The sequence below is a fragment of the Myxocyprinus asiaticus genome, chromosome 31 (assembly GCF_019703515.2).
Source record: "Myxocyprinus asiaticus isolate MX2 ecotype Aquarium Trade chromosome 31, UBuf_Myxa_2, whole genome shotgun sequence".
NCBI lineage: Eukaryota > Metazoa > Chordata > Actinopteri > Cypriniformes > Catostomidae > Myxocyprinus > Myxocyprinus asiaticus.
The window spans coordinates 168,440-187,951 of NC_059374.1; the positions used below are offsets into that span (position 1 = coordinate 168,440).

The 19,512-nt window shown below is 43.4% G+C and overlaps 1 protein-coding gene across 8 annotated transcripts in view; it reads right to left on the reverse strand.

The window, feature by feature from the left end:
* Nucleotides 1–303: 303 nt before the first annotated feature.
* Nucleotides 304–19,512, reverse strand: part of neu4 (sialidase 4) — a 66,342-nt gene continuing 47,133 nt past the window's right edge. The window contains exons 1-6 of one of the 8 annotated variants that reach the window (XM_051665189.1): nucleotides 15,236–17,747; nucleotides 13,830–14,480; nucleotides 12,589–13,286; nucleotides 12,344–12,482; nucleotides 11,872–12,179; nucleotides 304–3,760 (exon numbers count right to left, since the gene is read on the reverse strand). In XM_051665189.1, coding sequence (XP_051521149.1) covers nucleotides 2,312–3,760; nucleotides 11,872–11,877 — 1,455 coding nt within the window. In that variant the 5' untranslated portion in view covers nucleotides 11,878–12,179; nucleotides 12,344–12,482; nucleotides 12,589–13,286; nucleotides 13,830–14,480; nucleotides 15,236–17,747 and the 3' untranslated portion in view covers nucleotides 304–2,311. Of the gene's footprint in view, nucleotides 3,761–9,505; nucleotides 11,558–11,807; nucleotides 12,180–12,343; nucleotides 12,483–12,588; nucleotides 14,481–15,235; nucleotides 18,600–19,512 lie in introns of those variants that run through there. The other 7 variants (XM_051665190.1, XM_051665187.1, XM_051665186.1 and 4 more) reach the window with 7 other exon arrangements.

The following is a 19,512-nucleotide window of genomic DNA, read 5'->3' on the forward strand; positions in this document are numbered from 1 at the left end:
TGAATTTAACCATGTTTAGAACTGTCTCCATATTTAAGCATTGTAGATGGTTCCATTGGCTGTGACGGTTCTCAGGTGATACTCCCTGAAACAACAGAAAATATCTGTTTACTGATACAAATTATTAAGGATTGGCTAATAGGACTGAGCGGTATCAAGACCAGTGTCAAGAGGTGATGGCCCAATGACGGGTAAGACTCTCCAATGGCAAGAAAGGGGGGCAACCTAAGGCTGGGCATCACCATCCTGGAAGGGGTGATATGGGTTTAAGGAAGTGGATGGATGCTTTGAGGTCAGAAGCATCAAAAGGGTGGTATAGAAGAAACCTGCCCGAAAATTGTGAGTTCCACTCAACCCGACTGCATTTTAATAACCGCTTTATTAAAACATATTATCATAGTGTTAAATACCAAGCATTCTGACACTGTGCCAACAGGGAATCATACCCTGTGTAGAAGATTAATTATAGAATTTGGGGGTAAAGTTCTGAGAACCGTTGCAGACAAACGAGTGCCTGACTTATTGAAGAAGTATTGAAGAAACCTGGGAATATTTGTATGATGAAGAATTAAGATTGAAAGATGATTTATTACTTTTACTTATGCTTTTATTGAACTCATGTACATTTTAATATTAATGAAGAATGGAAAAGAAGACATGGTGGTGACTAAAGATTAACATTGCTTGTCTTGTTTGTTTATAAATTTAAATAGAATTGTTTAAAAAATGGGGTGTATGATTGGCTAAAATTGGTATAATGATTGGAACAACAATCTGTGTGGGAGGAATAATATTCTGTTGTGTGTTATCATTGGAAAAATCATTCTTGATCCGAGCAACAGTGAAGCAGATGACACTGATCAATGTGAATGATCCAATGCAATACAATTACAACTACCCTGAATGGACAGAAAGACCAGATTGGGAGGAAATTGATTCCTATATGATGAAACAAATGATGCCCCGGGATGAAAGTGCTAGCCTAACCTCTCCCCGGAGGTAACCCTCTACGATGCGCAAAGTATCTGGGTTGAAGATATCTACACTACAAAAGAGAACTCTTAATATGATAATGAATATTTGTTTTATGTACTCTACATAACTGTGACAACCACAGGCAAGGCTGAACCAATTGCACGCTCATGATTACAGTATAACATGCTTATAGGTTTCATTTATTGAATGAAGATATAAGGAGACAGAATATTTTTACTCCGTTCTTAATCAAACTTGAATAGTGATGTTTGGTTCTGCAAATATCCACCGGAGTGCGGTCATTGGTAAAGAAGCTGTGTGACTTAACTTAGATACTAGATAGCATAGCTGAGGCGACTGAATTATGAAACTGCACTCTGAATAAAGAAAGTGAAGATGTGGCATCTGAAAGTCACAGAGGGGGGATATGTAGAATATTTTTATCAAGTTAAATATAAATTAATCAAGAACAATCAATGTAAATATAGACATTTTATTCTACAATTATTTCTGATGTTCAAGCATGAATTTTACTGAGTGCATGTTTGTGTAAGAAGTCTGTCTTGGAATGTGGGGCTCCTCACATATGATAAACTTGAGTCTCATGTTTTGACACTTGAGAAAATATAGGATAAGTCCCCGTAAATAGGTTCCAGATGGAGAGGGGCCTCTCAAATAGTTTCATGTTCTCTAAACAGACTGAAGACACAGAAGAAAATGTATGGGGTGTATTGGTCACGCCCTAGGTGAATATGTGTATATAGGCATGCTTGAATACAGAAAGTTAGTTGCGCTGGGAGCAACTCTGCTTTTTTATCACTGATAATAAAGTCTATCTTCTGGCATCAAAACCCAAGACTTCAAGAGTGATGTTTCATAGAGGTGGCAGAAGTCACAACATCACACAACCATATACACTAGTGCAATAGTGGGTGAAAGTCTTGGGTGCAGTCCTGAGCAACTTAGCAGTCATGACAGTGATGAGACATTTTCCAATTTACAATAAACAGATTTACACATCACAATTTACATATCTAATATACACATAATTACACACAACACAATATACAAATAATAATATACAATGTACAGTATACAATACACATAATATAGAATACACATACACACAATATAGAATACACATTATACAATAAAAATAGTATTCATAGTACATATAAAATATACAGTAGGTTGTATTGTACTGTATTGACATTCAGGCTGTCAGTTGATAGTCATTTGCCAGTGTGTTGTTAAGAGAGAATATAATTTATGACAGTCCAGTGTGAGATAATAAGATTAATAAAGTGCAGTGCTGATGTATATTGATCGTGAGAAATCAAGAGTTCAGAAGTCTGATTGCTTGGGGAAAGAAGCTGTCATGAAGTCCGGTGGTGCAGGTCCTGATGCTGCGATACCGCCTGCCTGATGGTAGCAGTGAGAGCAGCCCATGGCTCGGGTGGCTGGAGTCTCTGATGACCCTCCAAACTTTTTTCACACACCGCCTGGTATATATGTCCTGGAGGGAGGGAAGCTCACCTCCAATGATGTGTCTGATAGTTCGCACCACTCTTTGCAGGGCTTTGCAGTTGTGGGTGGTGCTATTGCTGTACCAGGCAGAGATGCAGCCAGTCAGGATGCTCTCCACAGTGCAGGTGTAGAACCGTGTGAGGATGTGGTGGTTCATTCCAAACTTCCTCAGCCATCTCAGGAAGAAGAGGTGCTGATGAGCCTTCTTCACAACGGCCTCAGTGTGGACGGACCATGTGAGTTCCTCAGTGATGTGGACACTGAGGAACTTGAAGCTGCTGACTCTCTCCACCGGTGCTCCATTGATGGTGATGGGACTGTGTTCTCTGTCTTTTCTCCTGAAGTCCACCACAACCTCTTTTGTCTTGCTGACGTTGAGGGAGAGGTTGTGCTCCTGACACCAGCATGTCAGAGTGTGCACTACCTCTCTGTAGGCCGTTTCATCATTGTCAGTGATCAGACCTACCACCGTCGTATCATCAGCAAACTTAATGATGGCACTGGAGCTATGTGTTGCCTCACAGTCATGTGTGTGCAGGGAATACAGGAGTGAGCTGAGAACACAGCCCTGTGGGGCTCCAGTGTTGAGGGTCAGTGATGAGGAGATGTTGCTGCCCATTCTAACCACCTGGCATCTGCTTGACAGGAAGTCCAGGATCCAGCTGCACAGCAAGCTGTTTAAGCCCAGAGCCCGGAGTTTCTCATAAAGCTTGGAGGGCACTATGGTGTTGAATGCTGAGCTGTAGTCTACAAACAGAATTCTCACATAAGTGTTCCTTTTTTCCAGGTGGGAGAGAGCAGTGTGTATTGTAGATGCAATGGCATCATCAGTGGAGCTGTTGCTGTGGTAAGCAAACTGCAAGGGGTCCAGCGATGGAGGCAGCACAGAGCAAATGTAATCTCTGATTAGTCTCTCAAAGCATTTGCTGATGATGTGAGTCAGAGCAACAGGACACCAGTCATTTAAGCAAGTGATTTTGGATTGCTTTGGTACAGGCACAATGGTGGCCATTTTAAAGCATGTGGGGACCACAGACAAGGAGAGGTAAAGGTTGAAAATGTCCGTAAAAACACCAGCCAGTTGGTTCGTGCACGCTCTGATGACGCAGCCTGGAATGCCGTCTGGACCCGCGGCTTTACAGATATTCACCCGTCGGAAGGATCGGGTTACATTTGCTACAAAGAGGTCCCATGGACCCCAAATTTCACACAGTGGTAGCCCGATGTCCCTCGAAAGACATATCAGCAGCACGAGGCTCTAGAAAAGAGGAAAAGTATTTTTCAGACTTCATGCAAGATTCTCTCACACAGGCTTCTTGCACTCAAAGCTTAACAGAGACTCTTGAATTAGACCGGAGACAACTAGGGTAGGGTTGGGATTTACATTGAGGAAGGTTCTAGAGACCCCAGATTTTGGGACCCGATTCGGGGGGCCCTGACAGTCAAGGATCTCAAATTTCAAGGTCCTGTGACCTTTGGAACCCCCTTTTCTAGACATCCCACTTGCAACTTAAACAACGCAAAGTCCATAAGTAGACCATGGCCCTTTTGGGCCAATTAAGTATTAAAAAAGGTTGTAGGGCTGCAGAACTCTGGTTCCCTATCTGTTACTCACTCGACATTGTGTCGATGCAGTGACATTAGGGGTCAATCTTGGGAGCCCGAGACACCTCTGGTCTTTGATAAAAGGCCAATGACAATTGGTGAGTGGTATTTGCATGCCACTCCCCCAGACATACGGTTATAAAAGGAGCTGGTATGCAACCACTCATTCAGATTTTCTCTTCAGAGCCAAACGGTCATGCTCATTGAGCTGAATTACTACTGTTCATTCACCTCTGCTGGATCTGACGGTGCATTTCAGCGACTTCTCCCTCCTCTGCATTGGTGCACTGCAGAGAACACCCCTGGGCGCTTTGGCATAAAAAAGAGAGTATATTTTCTGAAAGAGTTTATTTCTCTAAAAGAGTATATTTCTCTAAAAGAGCGGCACACATGGAACGTCTTTTTAAAGACGCGTCTTTTTAAAGATGCCTTTCCGATTGTGTGTTATTCCTGGTTGCGGTCGTTATCTCTCAACTTCGGATGGTCATGATCGCTGTCTTTCGTGTCTGGGCATGACCCACACGAAAGCAGCATTCGTGGATGGTTCATGTTCTCACTGCGAGAACATGACCATGGCAATGTTGCGGTTGAATGATGAAAGCAAGCCACCCCAGCGACTTCCCGCCTCGGTCCTTCTACCTATGGGTTTGAGGCCAGTGCGGCTAGCACTGGGGGTGATTTGAGGAACCCAATAGGATCGCCTCCACCGGTTATCCCCCCCTGGACCTCCCATTACCCAGCACGCTTGTCTGCCCCAGTCGGGCTTCCGGATGAGTCCGCCGGCTCGTCTCACTCCGAGTCTGGCCTCTTGTTCGGTGCCCGCGAAGATGATGAGCTCTCGAGCGCAGCATCGGAGAGCGGGCTTGTCCAGTCGGACACAGAAGCCTCAGCTGGGCTCCCCCCCTCGGGGACGATTGCCCAGTCACAGGCTGATGCACAGATGATGGACATGCTTTCATGGGCGGCCGCAAGCGAGGTAAGTGCTTCGATGTCCCTCGACTCAGCACGGCCATGATGTGGTGTGGCACCTTGAGCTCTGACCTGCCGCGAGGCCCCACCTGCCGGTACGTCCAACGACATTGTCCCTTTGGTCCCCTTGAGCGGAACTTGGATGCATGGCTTGCGCTTTCCAATCCGTTGCGATGGCTGGTCTGGACCGTCCGACTTGGCTACATGATTCAGTTCGCCAGGCGCCCGCCCAGGTTCAGCCGTATCCACTTCACCTTGGCGAAGGACGAAAATGCTGCTACTTTGCGCGTGGAGATCGCTACCCTGCTACGTGATAGAACCTGTCCCTCGGCCGAGATGAAGAAGGGGTTTTACAGCCCCTACTTCGTCGTACCGAAAAAAGGCGGTGGGTTGCGGCCAATCTTGGACCTGCGAGTACTGAACTGGGCTCTACACAGATTCCCGTTCAAGATAATGACGCAAAAACACATTGTGGCGAGCGTCCGGCATCAAGATTGGTTCGCCGCAGTAAACCTGAAGGATGCGTACTTCCATGTCTCGATCCTACCTCAACACAGACCTTTCCTGCAGTTTGCATTCGAGGGTCAAGCGTATCAGTACAAGGTCCTCCCTTTCGGCCTGTCCCTGTCTCCTCGCGTCTTCACAAAGATCGCAGAGGCAGCCCTTGTCCCGTTAAGGGAAGTGGGCAATCGCATCTCAATGACTGGCTAATCCTAGCTTACTCTGGGACAAGTTGTGCACACACAGGGACTTGGTGCTCTCACACCTCAGCCGACTAGGGCTTCGGGTCAACTGGGAAAAGAGCAAGCTCCTCCCAGTTCAGAGCATCTCCTTCCTCATTTTGGAGTTGGACTCAGTCTCTTTGACAGCACGCCTCATGAACGAGCACGACCAGTCGGTGCTGGCCTGTTTGAAGGCGTTCAAACAGAAAACAGCAGTTCCACTGAAACTTTTTCAGAGGCTCCTGGGGCATATGGCATCCTCAGTGGTAGCCACCCCGCTCGGGTTGATGCATATGAGACTGCTTCAGCACTGGCTTCAGACTCAAGTCCCGAGATGGGCATGGCGCCGCGGGACACATCGCGTGGTCATCACGCCGGTCTGTCACCGTCTTTTCAGCCCTTGGACCAACCTCTCATTTCTATGGGCAGGTGTTAACCTAGAACTGGTCTCCAGGCGTGTCGTGGTCACGACGGATGCCTCCAAAATGGGCTGGGGCGCTGTTTGCAGCAGGCATGCAGCCGCCGGCTTGTGGACGGGCCCACGACTGCATTGGCACATCAACTGCCTTGAGTTGTTAGCAATTCTGCTCACCCTGTGGAGGTTTCGGCCGTTGATCCAGGGCAAGCACGTGTTAGTTTGGATAGACAACACGGCAACGGTAGCATATGTCAACTGCCAAGGCGGTCTTCACTCTCGTTGTATGTCACAACTCGCCCACCGTCTCCTCCTCTGGAGTCAGCAGCACTTCAAGTCGCTGCAAGCCACTCACATCCCGGGCAACCTCAACACTACAGCGGATGCGCTGTCACAGCAGGTTATCCTCAGGGGAGAGTGGAGACTCCACCCTCAGGTGGTCCAGCTGATTTGGAGTCGATTCGGACAGGCACAGGTGGACCTGTTCGCCTCCCAAGAATCCTCCCACTGCCCGTTCTGGTATGCCCTGACCGAGGCCCCCCTCGGCATAGACGTGCTGGCACACAGCTGGCCCCCTGGCCTGCGCAAATATGCGTTTCCCCCAGTGAGCCTACTTGCACAGACCCTGTGCAAGGTCAGGGAGGATGAGGAGCAGGTCATCCTAGTAGCACCCTACTGGCCCACCCAGACGTGGTTCTCGGACCTCATGCTCCTCACGACAGCCCCCCCAATTCCCCTGAGGAAGGACCTTCTTTCTCAGGGATGGGGCACCATCTGGCACCTGCGACCAGACCTCTGGAATCTCCATGTCTGGCCCCTGAACGGGACGCGGAAGACCTAAGCGGTCTACCACCCGCGGTGGTAGACACGATCACTCAGGCTAGGGTCCCCTCTATGAGATGCCTGTATGCCTTTAAGTGGCGTCTGTTTGCTAAGTGGTGTCCTTCCCGACGGGAAGACCCCCAGAGATGCGCAGTCGGATCAGTGCTTTCCTTCCTGCTGGAGAGGTTGGAGGGGCGTCTGTCCCCTTCCACCTTGAAGGTGTACTTTGCCACCATATCAGCACACCACAACGCAGTCGACGGTAAGTCCTTAGGGAAGCACAACCTGATCATCAGGTTCCTGAGAGGCGCCAGGAGGCTGAATCCCTCCAGACCGCGCCTCGTTCCCTCATGGGACCTCTCTGTAGTTCTTCAGGGTCTACAGAGAGCCCCCTTTGAGCCTTTGCAGTCAGGTGAGCTTGACTGAGACTGCCCTCCTGACTACGCTCACTTCCATCAAGAGGGTAGGAGACCTGCAAGCGTTCTCTGTCAGCAAAATGTGCCTGGAGTTCAGTCCGGGCTACTCTCATGTGGTCCTGAGACCCCGACCGGGCAATGTGCCCAAGGTTCCAACGACCCCTTTTAGGGATCAGGTGGTGAACCTGCGAGTGCTGCCCCAGGAGGAGGCAGACCCAGCCCTATCGTTGCTGTGTCCAGTGCATGCTTTAGGCATCTATTTGGATTGCACACAGAGCTTTAGAATCTCTGAGCAGCTCTTTGTCTGCTTTGATGCACAGCGGAAAGGAAGCGCTGTCTCCAAGCAGAGGATCGCCCACTGGCTCATTGACGCCATAGCTATGGCATATCATGCCCAGGCCATGCCGCCCCCGGTAGGGCTACGAGCCCATTCTACCAGGGGTGTAGTGGCCTCCTTGACCCTGGCCAGGGGTGCCTCTCTAACAGACATTTGCAGAGCAGCGGGCTGGGCATCACCCAACACCTTTGCAAGATTCTACAACCTCTGGGTAGAACCGGTTTTGTCCCAGGTAGTGGCACGCAATACAAGCGGATAAGCCCGGGATAGCCGGCCGGGTGTATCGCTTGCACATAGCACCTTCCACCTCTTTTGAGCTGAAGATGTGCGCCATTAATTCCCAGTAGTGTTCACAAACTATGTTCCCTGGTTGTCCTCCGAGCCCTGTGGCAGTCGAGTTTTCGGAGAGACTCGCTGCCGGCCCAGTACACGTGCTAAGAGCCCTGTTCTGGGGTAGGTGCTCCGCATGTGGCGCAGTTCACGTAACACAGTTCAGCCAGTTGTGGCGTTTCTTATAGGGACCCCTAGTGTCACTACCTCGACAAAACGTCGAGTGAGTGACAGATAGGGAACGTCCTAGTTACTTGTGTAACCTCCATTCCCTGATGGAGGGAATGAGAAGTTGTGTCCCTCCTGCCACAATGCTGAACTACCTGCTGAAATGGCCAGACCTTGTCTCAGCTCCTCAGCATAAAACCTGAATGACTGGTTGCATACCAGCTCCTTTTATACCCATATGTCTGGGGGAGTGGCACGCAAATACCACTCGCCAATTTTCATTGGCCTTTTATCAAAGACCAGAGGTGTCTCGGGCTCCCAAGAGTGGCCCCTAGTGTCACTACATCGACGCAACATCTCATTCCCTCCATCAGGGTTAGAGTTAGGACCAGGATGATTCCGACACAGGGCACCGTGATGAGACATACAGTATATGTCAATGTTCGGATGATCGGACCTCTCTAAGTGCTGTACACGAAAAGCCTATGGAAATGAATGGAACTAGCTGCATGTGGGATGCACTGTAGCATCGCTCCTTGAGGTCCTGCGGAGTGCCCCTTATCGACATACTGAGAGGACTAAGGCCTAGGATGCAAAAAAGTATTTTTCATTATTTTCAATAGATCTCTCTGCCTGTCATAGAAGTCTATGAGACAGACTGCCTGAGAGGCCTAAATGCACCAGTACATCTATCAGATAATTTATAGTTATTTGGATGAGTTTTGGGATTACACCACAGCATTTATGGCAAAAACACAGGAAGTGCCCTCTTCTGAGCTAACTAGCTGACTTTTCTCAACTAAACCACTTGTTTTACACCCAGAAGAGTCAAATAGTGGTATTTATCAAACTTGCAGTTCAATAAAGTGCATAATTTGCAAACAAAACCACTCTGTCCACAGAAAGCCTATTTGAATTAAAAATAGATTGCATGTGGGATGTATGCTGGGATCACGTCCAGGGGGTCATACAGACCCCAAATTATACATATATATATATATATATATATATATATATACACACACACACACACACACACACACACATACCCATATACACATATATACACATACATATATATGCATACATATACACACACATACACATACATACATACACATATACACATATATACACATACACATATATGAATATATATACATACACATACATACATACATACATACATACATACACACACACACATACATAGTGCAAATCTAAATACAAATCGGTTATGTACAGTGCAAGGGAATGTAATGGCAAAAGGGGGAAGGGGGAAGATGTCAACTCATAACTTATATAGCATGTATGGGGGATCCAAATTCAACCTACAATCCAACGCACCTACTATTCGACCAATGGCAGCTTAAATAAACAGGAAAATTTCCATGAACCACCTAGTTTCCCTCAGTGGGGGGCGTTAGCCTGGGGAGTCATGGAAGACGGGATGGCCTCCTCGTCCTCCAAACCCTCGAGAAGGCCCACATCATCCTCGTCACCAGAACCAGCTGGATCATTTTCGAACGAGGGATCCCCTGAGAAAATGACCTCAGGGAACGCCGTGCTGCTTTGATCGGCCCAGCTGAGAGAGGCTGTGCCCCGGGAGGTCCCCAGGAGTGCGTTGTCATCACCGTTTCCCCCGTCTGAGTCAGAAAGTTCGGGGTCAGCACACTGAGCAGCGGCAACCTTGAGCCTCTGGCGCCAGAGTTTTTTGGGCAGCACCAGGCAGTGGCTACAGTTTTCTGGGAATTCTAGAGCCTCCTCCATGTATTTTAGTCCCATGCAAATGACACAGAAAGGATGAGGGTCTCTGGCGGTGGTGAGGGCGCCTCAAGCGGCCGGGCAGCCACGCGATAGGTTGTCGCTGGGGGTAGCCGTAGGTTTGGAAAGTGCCATACTAGAGAAAAACTCAGTAAAATCTGTGGCGAGCTGCTGTGGAGCAGGGGAAGTGGTGAGAGAGAAAGGTGGGCAGCCTGATTGGTAGGAAGCGAGGGTGGGCGGCTTGCTGCAAATTGAAACAGCTAACCTGGCTGAAGCAAAACAGTCATGTCTGGGGGAGGCTGATCTGAATGATGTGTCCTCCTGTAAACAAAATTGTGAAAGTCCAATTCCAACCGAGCTGAGAGAAACAGAGGTTGCGAGAAGCGAATGTCAACTGAGGAACAGCAGCGCGTGTGGGTCCTTATATGCTCTCAGGTGAGGGGGCGGGTCCTTACCTGGCATAGGTCATGCACTTCTGTCTTTCTAGCCAGACTTGGTGCAGTTGGATGCTTCTGCAGAGGTCAGGTATGGATGCCCTTCTCATAGATTAATCTCAAACATAAGATGATGAAAGAGAACTGCTTTTTTGCTAATTACGTTAATATTTTGACTAATGTTGCATGTGTTGGGGAATACTACCAAAGTTATCCTGATTAAAATTGAGGTACTCTGACATGTTCCCTGTTAAAAACAAAATGTGTTTTGATTCGTTACATTAGCAAATTTTCTAAGAGTACAGCAGATTTTGTGAGTTCATACTTCTGTTGTTTACATAAACAAATGTGTAAAAAATAGTTGTACTTTTACATGTTTTAGCTGTCATATTTACTGTAACCGTTCTCCAACAAATCTGCATTCTGCATTATGACCAGTAGTGTTATTATAAAGTCCTGATTTGACAAAACAGAGTTTCACTGTCAGCAGTGACCTTAAACACATGAGGACTGATATTCTTTAAGAGAAATATTTACAAACTAATCATTGTCAAATATATGTACAGTTGAAAATTACTTTAATTAAAAAGATGGACGCGAGTTGACTGCACTATAAATAGTTGCTCAGTTCAGCAACATCATATTGCATTGCTGCAGTGAAGTAAATATCCTATGGCTGGCAGATTTGACATTGTTTTGTAAGAGGAATTATTTGCATAAAATAATCAACTAATTAATCTGCATTTTATATCACCTCCTTTCTGTAATTATGTTTGAAATCTACAATATGTAAAAATTTGCCAAATTCCTAATGTCTCCTTTGAAAGCACAATTTTCTTTTAATTAAAAGTTTGACAGTGAGACACATGTTGCTTCCCAGATCAATATTTCTCCTATGCAGTGATGATGTCTCCTCAGTCAATACAAGCTTTATTCTAAATAACTGTTTTCTTGTAAGTCAGTGTCATGTTTTCCTTCTTAGGTTGTAAGACGAATGAACCAGGTTCCAGTCCCTCTGACATGCATGGTACACCATCCAGGCTTAGAACCCAACCTTTTTGAATCCCTACACCCTGCAGAACATCCAAAACATTTAGAGAACTGACTATGGACCTCTGAGGCACAGAACAGAAGAACAGTAAGTTTTTGTTGCATGTTATGACATACAACTGTGTAAAAAATAATATCATTAAAATTAGGTTTCATTATACCACAGTGCCCAAAACACAAATGAAGAAATGTGAAATAAATATTGTCCTCAAAATAAATGTATTTGTAACAAAATATAAAAATAAAAAATTGTAAATACACATAGAAACCTACATATGTACACATACTATTTTTTTTCTGCAACAGTAAGCGTCCAATTCTCTCTTACAGGCTTTACCGTCATCTCGCCTATCGCAGCTTTGTCAGCTGGTGCTGGGGCTACTTAGGACGGCATGAGTCATCCCATCCTGTGTTGTTCTCCGGATACACCAGGAGTTTCCTGATCCAGCTGGTCACTATGTTGGCTTCCAACCACCCCTTGACTGAAGCATAAGACATGGCGGGCAATCACTTCCTCCTTTGAGAGTCTCTCAAACTGGGATGACAGATATGTGGGAATGGGGATTTCCTTTAACTCTTCAACAAATGGGGTGGGGTCCTCAAACACCTCATCAAAGATGAGCCTCATCAGGTCATCCACATAATCTGTAAAAAGTTTTGCATACAGACAGTCACTCTCTTGTGTTTCTAAATTTAAGGACGATTCAGAGTCCCCACCTGCCTTGTACATATTACAAGTGTGTCCATAATTATTTATTTTTTAAATGTATTTTATTTTATTTGTAATAAATATATATTTTACAACTTACTGTATGCAGGGGGTCTGTTTTTATTGACTTCATGGTGCATTCACCCTTCTTGGACTTGGGGAACACGACCTTGTAAACAGCTTGTCCTGGAGCTGTTGTTGTTTGATTTTTATTGTAATGCATGACCGCAAGGTACAACCTGCAAAAATTTATAAGCCATAGATTAATTTTGACATATGACGTAGTAGCCACTAATGAATAACTTTGTTATAAGATGTTACAGAATCCATTATAAAGTGTAGTACCTGCACAACATTCCCTTGAAAGGGAAAACCACATTCTTGGGTGCGAAACGCAGAATCAAGCTGTGGAAGGCCTCCAGCGATGATGTCTGGTAGTGGTGACAGAGCTTCTCCACATCTTTGAGAACTCTCTTGTTGTTGAGGACATTTTGTGGAGTGCTATTGAACTTTGAGTCACATTAAAAAATACCATTATAAATTACCTGCCAATCAAAACAGTCTATACACAAAGTGATTGTGATTAATACACAGATATTTGAAGGGATATTAGGGATTACTTTTTTCATTGTACACATTATGAACATTAACACGTTAATTACTTAGAAGGCACAATTTCAATACATATCTGGTTGGAACCATTTCTTTGGATCCCTTGAAACTCTGTATGTTCACACTTTGTGAAGATGGGGTCTTCATGGACGTGTACGTTTTGAATGTGGTTGAGCAGTGAAGTCCACTTGGCCACCTTCTCAGGCCCTGATGTTGAGTAAGTTGCGCTCCAATACACGTGGTTTTTAATGCTGCGCAGCCACTTCTTCAACACCTCACAGTCCTTTATTTGTGCAATTTTGTCTAATTTCTTAGACAAACCTGATAGAAAGTACATATGCAATTAATTAATATTACAGACACTCCAGAAGATCTAGACATCGCTTTAGGCCCTCCTTCTCCATGTGGTAACTTTCATCTACTTCATTGCTCTGGGGATGGGTATAAAAAATAGCAAAGATGTAAACATATAGGAAAATGTTTCAACATGTTGCAAGGCAAACAAAATATATTTTCCTAAATGTACAACACACCTGAACAATCTGAAGGTCCATGTAATTATATAATTATATATGACTCTTGAGATCGACTATTTTGTTACACAGTTTTAGGTAAAAGCTGGCCCACAGCTGAATAGTAAACCCTTACCAAAACAATAACATTACATTGCAAGTTAGCCGAGCACTACCGTGGATTGCAGATGTAAAATGACCATTTGTAAAGATAAATCCATCTTCACACTTGATCACTATTCATAGTAGTAAGAACAACAAACAATCTGTATAATTCTACACAGTTGTAGGTAAAAGTGGGCCCGTAGCTGATTAGCAAAACTATTTCAACACAATAACTTTAGCTAGCAGGTTAGCAGAGGCCTATAGCTGTGCACTGGGTGTACACCGTAACTACAACACAAAACTCCGCATTTGAACTCTCGGTAGCAGATAAATCCACAAATAATCAAGCATACTTACAGGTTGTGATCCTAAAGCACCAGATTGTCCCAACAAAGTGGGAACTGCACCATCTTTCAGGAGTAACTGTCTTGAAAATCGGGCATTGGTTGTGGTTGTACTGCTGAGGAAGTGGTAAAAATACATTTTAACCACTGATTCTTCAATTCATCTGCCTTTGGAAGTCCAAACAAAGAGGTTTTGCTTTCGCAGTTAGAAAACAGTGTCTTCTTGACATGGCGACAACACTAACCCAACTCATCTTGGCTTCAGCTATAACAACGTTTGTTTGAGGGCAGGCCAAAGTAATGATGACTGCTCTTATTTAACAAAATATTTTTTGTCATTTAGTTGACAAATCTTTTAATGAGTTCTATCAAGGCATTTTGAGGTAAATATGTTTTAAAGAGTGTCTGTTTTTTAACACTTTAAAGCAAGTCTGTTGGCTAAAAGGTATGATTTTTTGCTTACAAATTACAGGTTGTCATGCATATGACTACAAAAGACAATACATTTGAGTACATGTATTTACACACAAACACTGGAACTGAACATTACAACTGGAGTTCTTGCATTTTGCTCGAGTTTGTTGTACATGAACATCCTCATTGCCACGTCATGGTGTTGTATCAGTTGTCTGTGACGGATACTCCTAGTCAGGGTAAGAGCATTCTGCACAAATGATTGGAAAAAATAACAGTTATACGTTAAAAACAAGTTCATTCCTGTACAGAAAAGAACATGTTACACAAACAAGATTGGGCCATGGAGCTTTGTGATGTCTTAACACCAGTAGCACAAAAGTCCCACAACTGTTTCCATCTTTTTTGTGATGTGGAGCAGAGAGCACCAGTTCTCCAGTATCCTTGCAACTCTTTTATTTTTATTATTAATGTTCTCCTTTATCTCACAGCCCATATACTTCCTGAGTAAATAAGTGAAACACGCATTGTTTTACAGGGTTAACATTATTATTTCTTGTGAGTAACATTGGACTGGTCTGCTATAACACTAAGTGCTAAAAATATAAATCTTTTGAAATATTACTTCAATGGATTTTTTAAATACATTAACATAGTGTGAAACCAAATTATTGGCATAGCAGATCTTGTACACTGTGTAATATAGGGTATTAATTTATGGTTTGTGCTCCTAAGATCATCTAATATGATTCATGTTTTATAAAGACACTATCTGTACTACTGAACTTTTGTAGTGTCTAGTAGTCGGTTTGGATCTGCCATGTAACTTAAGAGTAAAGGATCTGATGACATATTTCAGTCAAGAAAATTAAAATAGCAGACTCATACAGTCAGCCAGGTTAGCTATAAAGCTAATGATCAGGACACTCTATAAATGGGCAATTTTCAGCTGTCAGCATTTAACAATACACTTCACATGTTTATAACAGAGAAAATGATACGAACCTTAAATCACAGTGTTCCTCTGATGGCATCTGATGAAACTGATGAAACTTTGCGGTCTTGGAGCATATCTGTATGTGCTTGATTCCATGCTCATGAGAGCTCTGTGACTCTGGTCCCACCATGATAGTAAAACAAAGCATGATTGGTTGAAGACAGAACATGATATGATTGGCCTGAGTAATGTGGCCATTATCTGATTGGCTTGAGTAGACGATGGGTGGAATCCACCTATTTGTAGATTTATGTGCACGTCTTGATGCTAGATAGGTTTCAAAATTGACACATGCGCATAGCGATCCGCAAATGCACAGGAAGCCATCCACAAATAAATGCACGCAATTCACAAATGAATGCTGGACAGAGTTGTGTGTGTGAGTTACAAAATATATTTGTTAATAATTTTTTTATTTGCAAATCTCATTTTATTTATTTGTGAATTCACTTTATTTTTGTGAAACTCCGTACATTTACTTGTGGATCTCTTTCCATTTGTATGTTAATATGCAACAATTCCATCTCCATACTCACTGCACAATCCTAAATACAACATTGGAGTTATTTTTGTCAAATAAAGTGCTGCATAATGCAAAATCACAGATGTGAGATATTGCTTGAATATAATACAGTTACTATTTATTTATTAATATTATTAGTAGTAGTAGTTGTAGTATAACAGTGAATATTACATAACTATACAGTAGTGATCTACAGTATTTCTGTCGTACTTTTTTCATTTAAATTGAGCTTTTATTTTGGTGGAGCTTTTATTTTTAAGTGTTTCTATGTTGTTAGACCAAGGAGCTTGGAGTAATGATGGCAGATTCCCAATCTGGAAAAGCTCATTGCTATGTGAATCACAGTAATTATTAAACTGCAAAAGGCTACTAAATAAATAATTATGTAGTCTGTATATGACTCGCTGCTGCATAAAAAGTGAATTAGTGCTCTGCCTGCTGTCATCTGCTACAAACAGAACATGCAATGCTCATAATGGTGTTTTTCATGTATGAGCCAAGGATCTCTAAAGATATGAGCAGCTTGTGTCTCTATGTCTGCACAATACCGGCTCCACACATTCACAAGCACTCACATTTAAAACGCTGCACGTGCAAACTATCTATTTATCTCATTAATTTGCAGCTTTTGCTGTTAAATAACCTCACTAGGACATGACGTGATTTTAATCTGTGCACTGAATGTTTATGTAATGACATTCGTACATCAGATGGTATCGGAGCATTTTTACCAGTACAAGTACAAGTACACGAGCGCGGTATCAGACATGATTCTGATACCAGTATCAGTATTGGTGCATCCCTAGTTTTTATCAAGTTTCATCGCCAAAGTAATATACGCTAAACGGCTAACAGTTTATGTTCCCAATCAGAGATCTCATACAGATACTGAACCTATCAGCTGTGACCAGTGATACTGCCCCCATATCTCTTGCTCCAATTTAAAGTGCACTTCAGAGAAAGAATTTTAAAAATTCACAAAATCAGCTGTTTATGATCATTATTTATTTGCAAGAAATATATTTTGGCAGTCTTACAGCTAACCCATGCTGCTAAATGCTGTAACAACATCATAGTGGCAAAATATAATTTCTCCATTGACACAATTGCAAAACAGTGTATTGTGATAAAATGCTTTTCAAAAAACATATAAATCACAGAAACATTTCTATCATAGTAGATGGGGATGTTTTTTTTTTTTTTTTTAAGGGCTCTTCAAAGCGTGAAATGGATTTATATTTTTCCCTATCTGCTGACTTTGATGTCACACCTCAGGATAGTCTCTAGTGAAGGGTTTAATGTAATTATGTAATTTTCCATTAGTCACATGACATTTACAGCTCAGGTGATTGGCTCAAAAATGTCTCCAGTTCATGAGCAAAGTTGGCGACATCAAGGGATGACACACCAGCTGATCAATTGCTGTTGAGATGAATGAGAAAGCTAATGGGTAGAGAATTACAGGTATATTAAAGCAATATCACATGAGAAAGAGTGCTGTATGCCCATATATCAGCATGGCTTTGATTCAGCTATAGGCAAAAGGCCATAGGTATTCACAGCCATGCTGATATATGGACAAAACAACACGATTGCGAGAGTGCAACAGTTCAACGGACTGATAAATAAGGAAGGAAATAAGGACTCTCGTCAGCTCAACTCGCTCATAACACATAAAAGACGATTTTTGGTAACCACCTGCTGGCTTAAATCTTTTTCATATAGGGATAAAAGAAAATCCCCACATCTAGCTCTCTGCATTGATCATAGAATTTAATTTGGAATGCCATGAACTCAACCTGAGCGATACAAACAATGAAGTGTCCCAGTGCTGTTATGACTCCTTTATCAGCACTCTTGCAATCCCTCTCATCCAATCAGATTCAAGGACTGGGCCTAACTGTTATATTGGAAAATGAATCCCATAGTCAATGTACATGTACAACATAAGGTCAGGTACATGATGAACGCTCAAGTGAAAATGTACTTTCAAGATTGTGCATACAGTCAGCAGACACAGCAACGCTGCCACACTCTTCTCCTCTTCTTCAGCTCTCTGTCTCTATAGTTGTTTGGGGGAAGGTTGTTGATCAGCTCATACAGTGTAAAGATGCAGAAGGAAATCTCATCATAAGCTGTCCTTGTGCCATTCTCAAACAGGCAGGCAAACAAAGTGAGCGGTGGGGCATCAGCAGACATCACCTCAATATATGCCAGGTCAGAGTAGGCACTGGGGCCGTCGTATATCACCCAAGGGCCTGACCAACTGTCTGGGTCCCGTGGCAGAAGACTGAGGTACACGCCCAGGTCGCGACGGCCATTCAACCAGGTCGGGTGTGTATATACCACCCACGTAGGAGGAAGGAAATTTTGTGGAGACATCAGAGCTGCAATGGTTCTGTAGATGGACTGTCTCAAAGAATGTTGGGATTGTCCAAGCTGGTAGAGCGGAGCTGGAAATCCAATCACACTGCCATGACACCCGTTTCTCGGCTCCACAAGTTTCTGCACCAGCTGACCGTCATGAAAAACTGCACCATTATTAAAACTTACAGCCTGCACGCGGCAGCCAGATGTACTCCGAGCATTGCAGTACAGAATGTTCAGTCCATCTTCCTCATCTACTGACACCATCTGACACTCCACGCTCTCAGGCGCTGCCAACGCCTCCCCAAAATGCCACACATTTCCATGTGTGTCACTATAAAAGCAAAATGAATGCGACGAAGTCTTGCATTTCCTGCCAAAGCAATGTCTGCAGTCAATGTGATAGGCATAGGCAGGAATGATTAAACGTCCAGATTTTAACTGTGTTCCATGACCGGGACCCACAGCAAAAGTGGCCCACTCTGGCAGGAAAAAATAAATTAAGACACGGTGAGTCTCATTCCCCAACCTTATGTACGCACTTATTTGTGCTTGAAATCTGCATACAAATGTTTTCACAAAGAAAACATGATTCATAAATAAGTTCACACTAACATTTATTCTAAATTTATGAAAACATTCAGGACCAACTGAAACCACACATACGCTAAAAATCACATACTCCTGGTGTCCCCTGTAAACATGGAATGAACACAAAATAAATGAAATTATACAACCTATAATATATACACCAATCAGCCACAACATTAAAACCACTGACAGGTGAAGTGAATAACATTTATTATCTCGTTACAATGGCACCTGTCAAGGGGTGGAATATATTAGGCAGCAAGTGAACAGTCAGTTCTTGTATTTCATGTGTTGGAAGCAGGAAAAATGGGTAAGGATCTGCATGACTTTGACAAGGGCCAAATTGTGATGGTTAGATGACTGGGTCAGAGCATCTCCAAAATGGCAGGTATTGTGGGGTGTTCCCGGTATGCAGTGGTTAGTACCTACCAAAAGTGGTTCAAGAAAGGACAACCGGTGAACCAGCGACAGGGTCATGGGCGCCCAAGGCTCATTGATGTGTGTTGGGAGCGAAGGCTAGCCTGTCCGATCCCACAAAAGAGCTACTGTCAAGTCAACCTTTATTTATAGAGCACATTTAAAAACAACAGAAGTGGACCCAAAGTGCTTTACAGATCAAACAAACAAAATGACAGAGTGATATAAAAACAGATTTATTTAAAGTTAAATAAAATAACTTAATATAACATAATAAAATAAATAAAAACATTTAAATACAACATCATGTATTTATCCATTTCAAACTATTCAATGATTTATTCAAAAGCTACAGAATAAAAATATGTTTTTAAAGAAGATTTAAAA